Source organism: Ceratotherium simum, chromosome 15 (genome assembly GCF_057802395.1).
Source record: "Ceratotherium simum simum isolate JZ-2026a chromosome 15, ASM5780239v1, whole genome shotgun sequence".
In the NCBI taxonomy this organism is placed as follows: domain Eukaryota; kingdom Metazoa; phylum Chordata; class Mammalia; order Perissodactyla; family Rhinocerotidae; genus Ceratotherium; species Ceratotherium simum.
In genome coordinates, this window is record NC_141914.1 from 59,425,750 (window position 1) to 59,438,327 (window position 12,578).

The window sequence follows — 12,578 nt, forward strand, 5'->3', positions numbered from 1 at the left end:
TTCTGCCTTAAAAAGAATTAAAGAAGGAAGTGCAGGAGGCTGGAGATCCTCATTCACAGGGAGCAGTAATGTGCATGGAACGAGGCCCAGCTGCAGCCTTGAAAGCTGCATCACAAATCCTTCCCCTGGAGAGAAAACGGGCTGGAAAAGGACTTTGGAGTCAGGGACGGGGATCCCACGAGGATTCTAGTCTAGGTAAAGGGTGCACACGGAGCCCATGGAGGGAGATTGAGGGTGGCAGGTCCTGCCTGCCCTTAGTCCATTTGCCAATGGCCTTCCCCTTGCCTTGTCCTCTCCACACGCACAGTTCCATCTTGTTACACGTTTCCCACTCTTAGAGCTGACGCCTTTCCAGAGATTGAACTAGAAAACTACAAGTTCCAAATATTTGGTCCCAAGAAACCTCAGCAAGAGAAGCAGAAAATGTTTCCTCTTCCTCCAGAGTGTAGAAAGGCAGCCACTCTCCTGGGCACACAGTGGTCCTGGCAAGTGGTATTTTAAAGACAGCGACGTTTCTGTGGCTGGTGCTCTGCCTGGGAATGGACCTCCAACCTGAAGTCTCAGGGGTCTGCTGGGCCATCTCTGCTCCTGGCCCAGCGTCATGACACTGAAATGAACCTGTCCTCTGAGGAGGGGGTCTTGGGGGTCTCCTTCAGTAGCCAGGGAGGGGAGCTGGCCCCTCTCCCTTCTCCCACATACAATAATCTGATGACTGTACAATCTCTTAATTCAAGGAGGAATCTGACAGTCAGTACAGCATTTAAATTGGCATAGGAAGTAGAAGAACCAAACCACAACTCCCAGGCTGTAATCAAATAGGAATTTAATGTAACAATATTCAAATCTAGCGTTAACTATTTACAATGAAATATCGCTTCTACAAAGAGATAAAGCGGCCTTGGGGAAGAGGTGGCAGGGAGATGGGGCCAGTGCTCCCTGAGTGCCCTGGCTGTGTCCCGACTGCAGGGGTGAGGTCGTACTAGCACTGGGCACTCCTTCAGTCCTCGGCTTGATGGTGGCTGTGTCCTCTTGGCCTTGAGAGTTCTCTGGCCAGCTAGGAGCGGGGCTCCAGCAGGCACGACAGCATGTAGCTACAGGACAGAGTGGCACCTGTGACCTACCAGAGTCCACAGTCCAGGTATCCCTCCCAGCATCCGCCCAGCAGCTGGAGCCCAGGTGCCCGGGCTGTCACCACGCCACAAGGTCGGGGCTGAGGAGGGAGCCATGGACACGGGCTGTCTGGACTGGCCAGCAGGGAGAGGCCAGCTCCACCCTCCCCATCTCTGGTCCGGCCTCACCTCTCATTCTCACTGAGCCGCTCCATGTCGGAGAACCAGGCCCCAAATCGCTCCTCGGGCTCTAGGTTGTAATCCTCGGCAGCCTCCTGGAGCTGCACGATCTCCATCATTACTTTGTGCTCCTGGGACCAGAGGGAAGGAGGGATGCACACAGAGCCTGCTGGGGGATGCTGCAGGGCCCTGAGGCAGTGAGGAGTGGGGCAGTGGACTGGTCCTGGGGCTTTGCTCACGTGGGAACCTCCTTCCCTCCAACTCCATCCAGGCCCTACCTGTACTCAGAGATGGGGATAAACAGCCCCTCCTCCAGGAAGTTTCCCCTGATGCCATCACCCCTACCCCCACCCACCTGCTGGGTGGCTCTCCCGCTTCTCTGTTATCCAACTCTCTCAATACACGATACACAGAGCATGCAGGGGATGGAGCCAAGGAGTGATCTGCCCAGGGGCACCTCTGATTTCCACTCCTCCTCCCTCCCCCACAGGGACTGCCACAGCTGCTCACCTTTTTCTTTTTCTGGTAGTTGACCACATTCCCCTGGAAGGCAGATAGCCAAAGTCCATCAGAGAGAGCCCCCTAGCCATGACTAGCCCCCTATGCCCACCCCTTCTCATGCTGCACTACTGCCAGGTCCCAGGAGGGGGCCGGGCATGCACAGACAACAGGACTTGGACCTAGGCCAGGCTCTGGGCTCCAGGGAAGGGAGGACATGGGGGCTGAGGTTCAGGGACCCTGTAGCCCAAGCCTCGCTGATGACAGACAGGGAGGCTGAGGCCTCAGGCAGGGAGGGGCTGCTCCATCCTTGATGTGTTACTTGTTTTGGAGGGGCCCAACGTCTCTCGCGTCCCTCAAACAAGTCCTCCTGCAGCTCTGCAGTCAGGCAGCTCTGCTGCTTCATCAGCCTGGGGAACTGGGGTGCGGGTGTCATGTGCAGACTATGTTCCCTCATCCCTAAGATGTGCATGATGGCCCAGCTCACAGGGGTGGCGGTGAGGCTCTCATGAGAGGAAGTTACCGAGTTCCAACAACTCAGGGCTCAGTAGTGGGGCTCTCTCTTCCCGAGCCCCAATCCTGGTCACCCCCGCCCTGCACCCAGGCTCACCCACCTCCAGATAATACTCCATCGCAGCGTCCAGCATCACCAGCTCAGTTAGGATGGCACCAAGGAAGGGGACAACAGCCTGTGCCATTGGGGTTGGATGGGATGAGCCCCTGGTCTCAGGTGTCCCCAAGGTCCCTCCCCTGAAACCCCTCATCCTCAACCTCCTGGCCCACGCCAAGGTTCCCAAGTGGAGCATCCTCAACCCTTAATAGCCTCCCCTCATTCCCCACCCCTCACACTTCAAGAACACCCGACTCCTCCTCATCACCTCCCAGGGCCTGCTTTTGGCCAATCACAGGGTATTTGATCCTTGTGATCCCTCCACACTCCTAAGTCCATCCTGCACCAGCTCTCCAGGCCCTCCTCCTGGTCACTTCTAAGGGAAGATTTCAGGCACTGTGACAAAGGAGGCAGGGCTGCAGGAGGAAGGCCCCTCCTCTCTGGATTGGAGGCCTCCAGCTGGGAGGGCAGAGCCCCTCTCCTCTGACCCTGGAGCCCTTCCCCCCAGGCACACTCACCTTCTTCTGTAGCCTCTTCTGGCCTCTCTGGAGGTTCATCAGCAGGGTGGCAAACTTGGAGGGCCGCTTCTGCCAGGATGGAGGACAGGGTCAACCAGGCCATACTCCCCTCACCCCCTTTGTCCTCAGCACCACTGGCCTCAGACCCTGGACATCTGAACCAAGTCAGCTGGTACCAATGCTACTCCATCCTCCATTAAGCTCTGATTCTAGAACAATCCCAGCTCCAACAGTCACTCAGTGTGTGACCTTGGGGCTGCGGCCTGTCCTCCTTGAGGCTGTTTCCTCATCTGGAAAGTGTGAGAACTCACCTACCTCACGGGTTCTCCTGAGGACTCGGGGTCGTGTGACCATCATCATGGTTCTTGCCCTCACCCCTCCAGGTGGAGCAGGGCAGAAAGCACCACACATCCCTTTCCTCCCTTTTCCCTCATCCCCGCTCTGTGAGGCCTGTACCACATGATCCTCATCCCTCCATTTCCCAGATGAGGACAGAGGCCCAAAGAGGGATAGTGAGTTGCTTAGGGGCCCACAGAGCAGAGACCGCTTGCCCAGCACAGCCAGAGATGCTGTTCCTGCTGCACTCCCCTAACCCCCAGCCCCACCGCTGACCAGAGTCCTGTCCTCTGGGCTCTCAAGTTGTGCCCTGACCCCCATCTGGGCCGAGCCATGGATGGGGAAGGACAGGGTGTCTCGGGAACCTGGTTGAGTGGCTCCTGCTGCCCCAGCCCACGGGAGTCTCTGCCCTGCAGACTGGAACTGAGGCCAAGCCAAAGCCTTCAGGTCCCCAAGGAACCCCTCAGGATGGTCCCCTGCTCTGCAGTATTTCTTCTTCCACACAGTAATGGGAACCCCCGAGGTGCCACCACTGATGGATGGTGTAGAGTGTAACAGGATGCTTTTCTTCCTCTTTTACGTGAAGCATATGAGGTCTATTCATGAAGGATCCAAGAAGAATCCATCAGTTCCCCAGACACCTCTCATAAGCCACCTGGGCACGATTTAGTTCTGACTAGGCACCAGGTGAGATTCCTGACTGTGACAGACAAGCAGTGAGAGCTCTAGGGGCCCAGTGTGGAGTCACAGAGGCACACACATCCGTCTCTGCCCCAGCCATTTGGACCCAAGGCTGGGCAGCCTTTGCACACCTGGCCCAAGGGAAACCCCCTGCAGTGCCCTTCCCTGTGGCTGGCAGGGTGCCCTCCACTTGGAGGTGTGGTGAAGACAGAGGAGCAGCAGGGGCCTGGCTTCCTGAGGACAGACGGCACTGGCTTAGGGAAGAAAGGTACCCCACCCACCCCATCCACCCCACAGCCTGGAAGAAGCTAAGTGCCAGCAGCGTGGACCAGCACGGAAAGCAGCACCTGCTAAACTGGGCAGCTCAGCATCCCCTCCTGGATATCCCAGCCACCACCACTTCATGCCATGACCAGGGCCTCCCACCCTTCACACCCCTCCCCTACCTGCCCATGCAACAAACAGATCCCAACTTCCTGTTCATCCAGGAGAGATCAGAACTTTTCACAGAAACTTTGAGAAACTAAAACACCACATCCTGCCCAGTCCCCCTCCCCCCTCACCCCTCCTCTCCTTCCAGACCTCCAGCCTCCACTCTACCTTGATGAGCAGTTCCCAGCCCACTGCGTTGTCTTCATTACAGAGCTTTTTAAATTTTTGGCAGCTCTTCCTGAGGGGAGGGGAAAGAAGGAAGGAGAAGTTGGGGAATAATGTGGGGGCTGGGGAGTATGAGTGCAGATTCCTTCTATATGAGCACCTCAAAGCTCCAAACTGCCCGGATGAGGGTTGTCACTGGGTTCCTCTGAGCACTAAGGTCTCCATGGACCACGGAGGGGGCTCTCGTGTTGGTCACCTGGGGTCTCCATTCGCATGTCTCCTGAGAAGCTCTGTGTCGACCAGTTTGTTTTCAGTTGGGCATAGAGCTCTGGGCTATATTGGGAAGACTTGAAAATCTCCAGTGTGGCTCAACCCACTCTCTGCCATTAAGGAAACTGAGTCCTGAAGCAGAACTGCTGGCCTAAGGTCCCGGGGAGGATCAGAGACCCTGCCCACCAGCCCAGTCCGGTCCCCAGGTTTGCTGCCTCCCAGGAGGCCCCAGCTGACTAGGGGCCATGGCAGCCATGTGGGAGATGCCTCCTCCCCCTGGTCCTCCTGTGGAGAGACGCCACCCACCTGGACACTTTCCCCCAGGTCTTCTTGAGACGGTGTATGGACACGCTCTGCAGGGCGGAGAGGATGGCGTGCAGGGAGGAGAAGTTCCTCAAGGCCTGGCACTCCTGAGGAAGGGGAGAGAATGAGCTGTGAGCAGGAGCAGGAGCCTGATTTGCTCTAGCTGCAGTCCCCCTCCATTCCAGTCTCCCCTCCCGGGTGGGACAGACGCCCAGGGAGCCAGGCAGGGCACATTCGGCCCCAAAGACTCACACTTCCAGGGAGGAGGATTGTAGCTCAACCCAAGGAAGGAGCCAGGTGGGAAGTGAGCACCCCACCACTAGGACATGTGAGTCAGCGTCAGCGGGCCCCTGGCAGGAAGGGCCTAGGGACCGTGAAGGGGCTTAGCCCACAGACTTCAATCCTGAGAGCTGATAAAGGAGAAGAGGCAGTTCCGAAGGCTCTGGAGAGGGCCTCCCACAGCGTACCCTGGCCACCTGAATCCAGTGCTCCACCACCCTGGCTCTGTCCCGGGCCGTCATGCTTGGGTCCCCGAGGCAGGAGGTGACAACACAGTTGGCCACACTGTTGAACTGCACGACTGTGGCACGAACGGTGGGCGCCAGGTGCTCATTGCCAGGCTTGTTCCTCTTGCTCCAGGTGGAGCCCAGGCACTGAGAGGGCACCACGTTCTTGAACAGTTCCTGGGGAGCAGGGGAATGTCACTCGGCCGTGCCACAGCCCAGCTTTGTGTCCCTGGCAGGGGTCACCAGTCAGAGCTGGAGCTCAGGAAGCTGGGGCTGTGTTCTGAGCCCTGTGGGAGCCCTGGGTTTCATTCTCCATTCACTGAGGCATCCCAACACAGGATGACCCAGGACCCCATACTGGGGGCGAAGAGAGGGGAGCACTGCACCCAGCCCAGCCCCACTAACTGCAGGCTCCAGAGGGCTGCTCAACTTGGCTCATCCCAAGGGGGCATCGTCCACCCATCCTGATCGTCCTCTGCTCCCACTCTCCACTCAGATACGCCTGCATGTGGGGCCGCTACAGACACGAGCTTTGTTCGTGTGTCTCTCTTTTAGTGAAGTCCACATCTGGTGCCTAATAAGTGATGAGGCTGTTGAGCCTCCTGGGCAGATGCGTGGGTTACCCCTGGACCTGGCTGCACTCAGTGAGTTCTCCTCCCCCCGTCTTGGGCCAGGCCCCACCAGCTTTCTATCTGTTCTACCGCATTTACTCTGCACAGCTACTCTGTGCAGCAGGTCCTGGTACTTCCTGTCTCTATGGTTTGAAGGTGCACAGAGAAGGCTTGGGAATTGCCCAGACCACATGGCTGGGAAGTGGGGCAGCTGGGATTTGGACCCAGATCATAGGAACCCAAAAGGGAAAAGCAGGTGTGGGGCAGCTGATGGCAGAGGGAAGGCTTGCCCCTCCCCACACTCAGAGCCAGATGCTCACTGCGTCCATGACAATCGACTGTTCTGCCACCGCCCTTGGAGAGAAGGCCATGAGGCTAGGCGTCTCCTCATGTGGCTGCTTCTTACTGGCCGCACGCCAGGGACAGGAAGGCTCTGGAGCTGGAGGTGACTCTGCCTCTGTGATCAGAGCTGGAAATGGAAATCCCAGCAGACCTGCTGGCCCCGTTGGCTCCAGTTCAGGACCTGGCACTTGAGCTGGAGCTGATGACGGCACCCGCTCCGCTTCTGGAGCAGCTGATGGAGGTGCTGCTGGCTCCAGTGCAGGAAGTGACGGGAGAAATAGAACTGGAGCCACGTCTGGCTCCAGATGTGGCCCTTTCTCTGGCTCTGCAGCTGGCAGATGTGAGGGAGCTGGTGCTGGAGCAGAAGGAAGACAAAGGGTCACCTACAAAACTGACTTTCCATGTGCCCTTCCCCAAAGAGGAAGGATCCCACGGCCTTTAAAGGAATACCCAGTCATGACCCACCCCCTGGGGTAGTCTTCCCAACCTGCAGCCCCCCTTACCCGCTGACTCGGCCTCAGTGGCCTGGAAAAGCTCCAACTGGATGAGGAAAGGGGTGGCATGGTGCTTCTGGCCCAAGCCAGGCAGGATGTCCTGCATACATGCCAACTTTAGGTTGAAACCGGAACGGTGCAGGTGCTGCCAGATATCCTGGGAAGACGGCTCAGGCCAGGTGCCCAAGATGGGAGAGAGGGCGCTGGGGAGAGTCCCGTGTGGGGCAGAGTCAGAGGCCCGGCCTTGCATTCCACACTGTGTTCCCAGAGCACCTTCTCTGTGTCTGGGCCCAGAGGTCGGCCCAGCCCACTCCAACCCCTCTGTGGCTGTCCTTGCAGTGGAAGGCCTGCTCATCAAACAGGTCTAACAGAGAGCCTGTGTAAGGCTGCTCTTCCAACTGACACTCTTCTCCTGAAGGGCCTGGGCAGGGCCTACCCCATCCTCCATGCACTTGAGCATCAGGACTGAGGTTTGAGCAGACTTGTGAGCAGGCTGCTCACCACACCTACTATTCTGGGCCCAGATGGTGGTGGTTAGGAGATGTGCATGTGGAGAGGGCAGGCAGAGGGAGAGGGAACCGTGGAAGCAATGGTCTCTCAGTGGCCAACTCAGCCCAGCCTCTCCTCTGCTTCCCAGGGGTGCTGGGACCCCATCCACAGCTCTCTCTCACTCATTTCCTCCCACAGGGGAAGCCCCCAGACCGCAGCCCTCCCACAGAAATCCAAACATGTGTGAGATCCAGCCTTCTGCCAGTCGCTCCCCAAGCACAGTCTCCATAGCCCCCCAACCCCTTCAGTGGAGACGGGAGGCCCACCTTCTGGACCCAAAGACCACTCATGATTTTAACTGATCCTGAAGTCCATCATTATGGTCAGACCATGAGAGGATGCATCCATATCTAGAGGCAGCCAGGGGGTGTCACATCTAATGAACTGTGGACATGACTACTTATGACATCTAGAAGCGACTGTGAGGCTCTCAGACTAGAAGAGAGCCCCAGGGATTGTGTCTGCTTCATTCATTGGATTATCTCAGTGTCTAGAAAAGTGCCTGCCGTAGTAGGTGCTTAATACACATAGTTGACTGAATATACCCCAACCAGATCGTTCCCAGGTATCTGAGTGGGCCTGGGCTCCTCTGCTGCCCCCAGAGATCACGAATCTGGACTCGCCAAGGACAAGAATCAGGATCAGCTAGAGTTAATCTCAACATTCTCTGCCAAACGGGGAAACAGTTCTCTTTCCAGGTGTTTTGCAAACTCAGTAAGGCCACAGGCCAGTGAGGGGTAAGGCGGAGAGCTTCTTCACTGGGGACAGGGAAACAATAAATGTGAGGACACACAGCATGACCAGCAGCCCTTTCTCTAGAGCCAGGCAGCAGGTAAGCACCTGCCATGGCTTCTGCCATGATTTCCTACAATGACCCTATGAGCTTCATCCTCTTACCACCCCACCATTCAGATGAGCAAAGTGAAGCTCAGCGAGGTGTGGTGACATTCCCAGGACACACAGCTAGTAGGCGGGAGACTCACCACTGTGCTGTGGAGGGGGTGGGCACTCACCGATGGAACAGCTGGCCCAGGACATGTGGGCTGGCGGTGAAGGCCTGGTACACGCACGAGAAGGTGGTCACGGAGATGTTTCTACCCTGGAAGGATGGTAGCAGGGAGTCTGCCACCTTCTCCACTGTGCCGGCCTTGAGGGTCAGCATCGTGCAGGCCTCATCCACGGACAGGGTGGATTCCTTTTCATACCACAGGGACAAAGAGGGACATATAGTCAGTGGTGTCACCATGAACCACCAGGAGGATCAGGGTCTGGAGCTCAGACCTGAAACTCCCCGCACCTCAGGAACCTGTGCGAAAGGGACATGAGTGTCCACCTTGAAAAAGGATTTGGGTTTCAAGCACATTTGAGTTTTAGGGGAATGATAAACACGTGGCACCTTGAAGGCCTTCTGTCACCTGAGGAACACTAGCACCTCCCTGGATTCAGAGCCTGTATTAAGAGCATTGTCCCAGTGAGTCATCAATAAACACGCCACCATAGATATGGGAAAACAGAAGGTTGGGATTTCACATAGCTGCTCAAGACCATGCAGGTCAGAACTGAGAGCCACCCGAGGCTTGGGCTGCATGACGCTCCCTTTAAGCTCCTGAGGCTTGGTCCGCTCCTGACGTGGAGGAGAAGGGTCAGGGGACACCACACTCCTTGGAGGACCCTGCAGAGTCACCTGACTCAAGTGTGGGTTCTGGGCCCGCCCTGACCATCTCTGGTCCTGGGATGGAGACCCATCTCTGCGTGCTCTCACCCCAGACCAGCACTGGATGCTGTGTTGGCCTGATGCACCTGCCCCGTGTCCACACATATGGAGTAATTAAACCTGTCAACCAGCTCCTCAACGATGTCCTGGGAGGCATTCTGCAAAGTCAGAGCCCGGGACCAGGCCAGGAGGCTTTAGGGACCTTCTACCCGAGCTTTGGTTCTATGTTATGGTAGGCCTAGCAAACTAACACAGTCTATTAGGACACACTTAAGCTGTTCCCTGCAGCACTGCTGAAATGGCAACAGAATTGAGTCATGTCAAGGTCCAACAGCATTGAAAGGATGAATTGCTGTGGCAAATGCCCTCCTTTAGGGAACATTATGAAGTCACCTAAGGCCACAGCTCCTGACCTGACAGGCCCACAGTGAGGTGTGTTCTGCGAGACGACAAGATGTAGAGAAACGTACAGAATCACGTAATCTCACCCCATCCCCGTTGTGTTTAAATCCCCCCAGCAAGTGTGATGGTTTGTGAGGCTTGGAGAAGGTCTGCAAGGATAGTGTTGCTGACAGACAACAGGATCCAGCCGGGAAGTGAAAACAACCAAAACTGGGTGAACTGCTAAGGTATCCGTGACCTCGTGAAAAGTGAAAACAACATTAAATATCTTCTCAACGATTCCAACAAATATGTGAAGAGTGTCTTTCTACCCTACCGCATAGCGGGTTGGGGAAGTGGAGGTCCAGATTCCTTAGGGAGTGGGCCTGTAGGACGCCCAGTTGGGAAAGCCATGGGAGGTCCCGGGGGAGTCCTCAGATTTGTGCCTGGGTTGTCGGCTCGCCCTGATCATCTTGGGGTCCTGGGTGTGGAGACCCACTGCTCATGCTCTCACCTCAGACCAGCCCTGGATGGTGGTGGGCTGTTGCACCTGCCCCTTTTCCAGGGGTCTTGAGTTGTTGATACCATCGGATAGCTCCTCAAAGATCTCCTGGGGAGAGTTCTGGAAAGATAGTGCCCGGTAGTCGGGCCAGGAGGCATCAGGGGCCTGCCTGGACATTGCCACCGGGGGACACCCCCATGAGAAATTCTGTTCCCTACTTCAGGCACAGAGGGGCATCTGCAAAGACATCCAGCCAGGGAGGGAAGCAGATCAAACCTCTAGGTCTCGGGATTAACACAGGGAGAGGAGCTTGGTCCCCAGCACTTGCCTTCACAGCCTGCCAGCCATGACCTGGGGTATGAATACAACAGACTGGCCAGGCTCACAACACATAACAACCTGCTCCTGCTCTGGAAGGACTCATTCCTCACCCCCTGCCTCCCCCAACCCAAAACACACACACACACACACACACACACACACACACACAAATAAGGGGCAAGGGGTGTGGGGCTGCTCAGGTGGGATCACAGTTGTGGCCTGCCCTGCACTGGGCTGTACTGGGCTGCCCCATGTTACCTCTGGGCCCCTCCTGCCAAATGGCCAGCAGTATTGGGTAGGAAGCTTGAGCCAACCTCGACAGGAGCACAAAAGTCTCTGTCTCTGGGCTTTCCTGAGCCTAGAGCTTCTGAAGGCTGGGAGACAGCAGCAGAACATCCTGGCGTCTGAAGTGTCTCCAGCCAAATGAGCTGGATAGGGGGCTGTCTCTAGAATGTTGGTGCATGGTTACCAGATTTCAAAGTCTGTTGGGGTCTATCACCGAGGAAGTGAGGTCACTACTTCAAGATTCCATGACCTGGGCTGCTTCTTGCAATCAGACCTACCCAAAGTCCCCCATGTCATCTCCTCAGCTGTACACATGGAGCTAACACAGCCCACCCACAGGTACCCGGAAATGTACCGAGGGTCCTGGCTTTGAGGAGGCAGAGTTGAATTTAGACCTCCTTTATCTGACAAGTTCACTGTCCAGGAAAGCTCATTGTGCCTCTCAGGTCCTCCCCAGTCTCCAGACCTGCACTATGGGGATCAGGCTAGAATCTGCTTCCTAGGGACATCATCAGGTGTATAGGAGATCACATCTATACCACCTGTGAGCTGGTGTCGAGTGTATCTAAGGCAAAAACTCAGAAATGGAAGAATGACTAGAAGGGAAGTAGCAGGAATACCACTCAAAACAGGCCTGGGTTCCAGCAATCTGATATTGGAACAGGCACTTCAGTCCCTCTTGGCCTCATTTTAATGTCAGCACAACAAGAGGGTCGATGAATGAAACTCAGACACTGTCGTCCTCTGGATTAAAGCTCAATTGTTTCCTGTTCTACGTAGAATGAAACTCAAGTGCCTCATCCCGAACCACGGGGTGGGCAGCCTTCACACTGGCTCCCAGTGATCCCCACCCGTGGGACACACACCCCTTAAGGATTCCTGTGTGACCACTGAGTGCTCACTGACTGGCTCTCACCAATAGAACACAGCCCGTGTGATGGGATGCCATGTCTAAGTCTTCAACACAAAAAGTCTCTCACTTACTTCTTCCTCTCTCTCTTGAGTTCCATCTCTCTCTCTCTCTCTCTCCTATCCCTGTGCTGGAGAATGAAACACAGATGTATTGAGGTGTCATATATAGAGGCCCACATAGGAGAGAACCCAGGCAGTTCCCAGGCCAACAGACAGAAAGAACTCGTGCTCTGAGTCCAAACTGCATCCTGAACCCTTTGCATGAGCTTGGGAGCAAATTCTCCGCCAGTCCAACATCAGTGGAGGCTGCAGCCCCAGCCCGGAGACACCTGTGTGGAGGAACCAAGCTAATCCGGGTCTGGATTCCTCATCCACAAAAGTTGTGAGAGGGGAAATATTTGTGGTTTTCAGATGCGAGGGATTGGAACAAGGGTTTCAGGCCCCAGGATCTGGCCCTGCCCTCCCGCCTCCCCTCTTCTCTCCCGGCTGCCTCCAACCGCACTGGCCACCTTTCTGACATCCTCTGGCCAAACCCCTCTTGCCCTTGCTTGTCAGCAGCAGTGGTGCCTCCTCCCTGACACACTGCTCCCAGACTTGTGCAGGGCTGGCTCCGTCTTGTTATTCTGTCACAGCAGATGTCACCCCAGCGAGGCCTTTCAGACCCTCCAACCACCGACCCCCAGCCCTCCCTCACAGCCCCCTGCTTTGTTTCCCTCCAGCACTGGCTCTTTCCTTTCTCACATCTTTGCTTTCACTCTTTTGTCCTCGTCCCTCCAGACTGGGAGCTCCTGGCAGGCAGGGACCACTCAGTCATTGTCAGCCCTGCATGGAGGCCCACCCGGGCACCCGGCACAGGGTG

General features: G+C 56.3%; 1 protein-coding gene across 1 annotated transcript; it reads right to left on the reverse strand.

Moving 5' to 3' along the window:
* Positions 1-1,054: 1,054 nt before the first annotated feature.
* LOC147915224 (ral guanine nucleotide dissociation stimulator-like) lies at positions 1,055-8,781 on the reverse strand. The gene is made up of 11 exons (XM_087439449.1): positions 8,618-8,781; positions 7,071-7,258; positions 6,540-6,928; positions 5,570-5,785; positions 5,106-5,209; positions 4,533-4,602; positions 2,916-2,984; positions 2,402-2,476; positions 1,800-1,832; positions 1,299-1,420; positions 1,055-1,091 (listed from the first exon to the last, which is right to left on the reverse strand). The coding sequence occupies exons 1-11, from the start codon at positions 8,764-8,766 to the stop codon at positions 1,055-1,057; spliced, it is 1,452 nt and encodes a 483-aa protein (XP_087295575.1). The 5' UTR covers positions 8,767-8,781.
* Between the last annotated feature and the right edge of the window lie 3,797 nt (positions 8,782-12,578).

What these genes read in the sequence shown, in the direction of transcription:
- LOC147915224 (XM_087439449.1), bottom strand. Translation starts at nt 8,766, where the DNA reads ATGCTGACCCTCAAGGCCGGCACAGTGGAGAAGGTGGCAGACTCCCTG. An exon ending in ACCTGGGGGAAAGTGTCCAG is followed by an intron (nt 4,603 to 5,105) that starts GTGGGTGGCGTC and finishes CCCTCCCCTCAG; the next exon opens with GAAGAGCTGCCAAAAATTTA. An exon ending in CGGCTCAGTGAGAATGAGAG is followed by an intron (nt 1,092 to 1,298) that starts GTGAGGCCGGAC and finishes TCTGTCCTGTAG; the next exon opens with CTACATGCTGTCGTGCCTGC.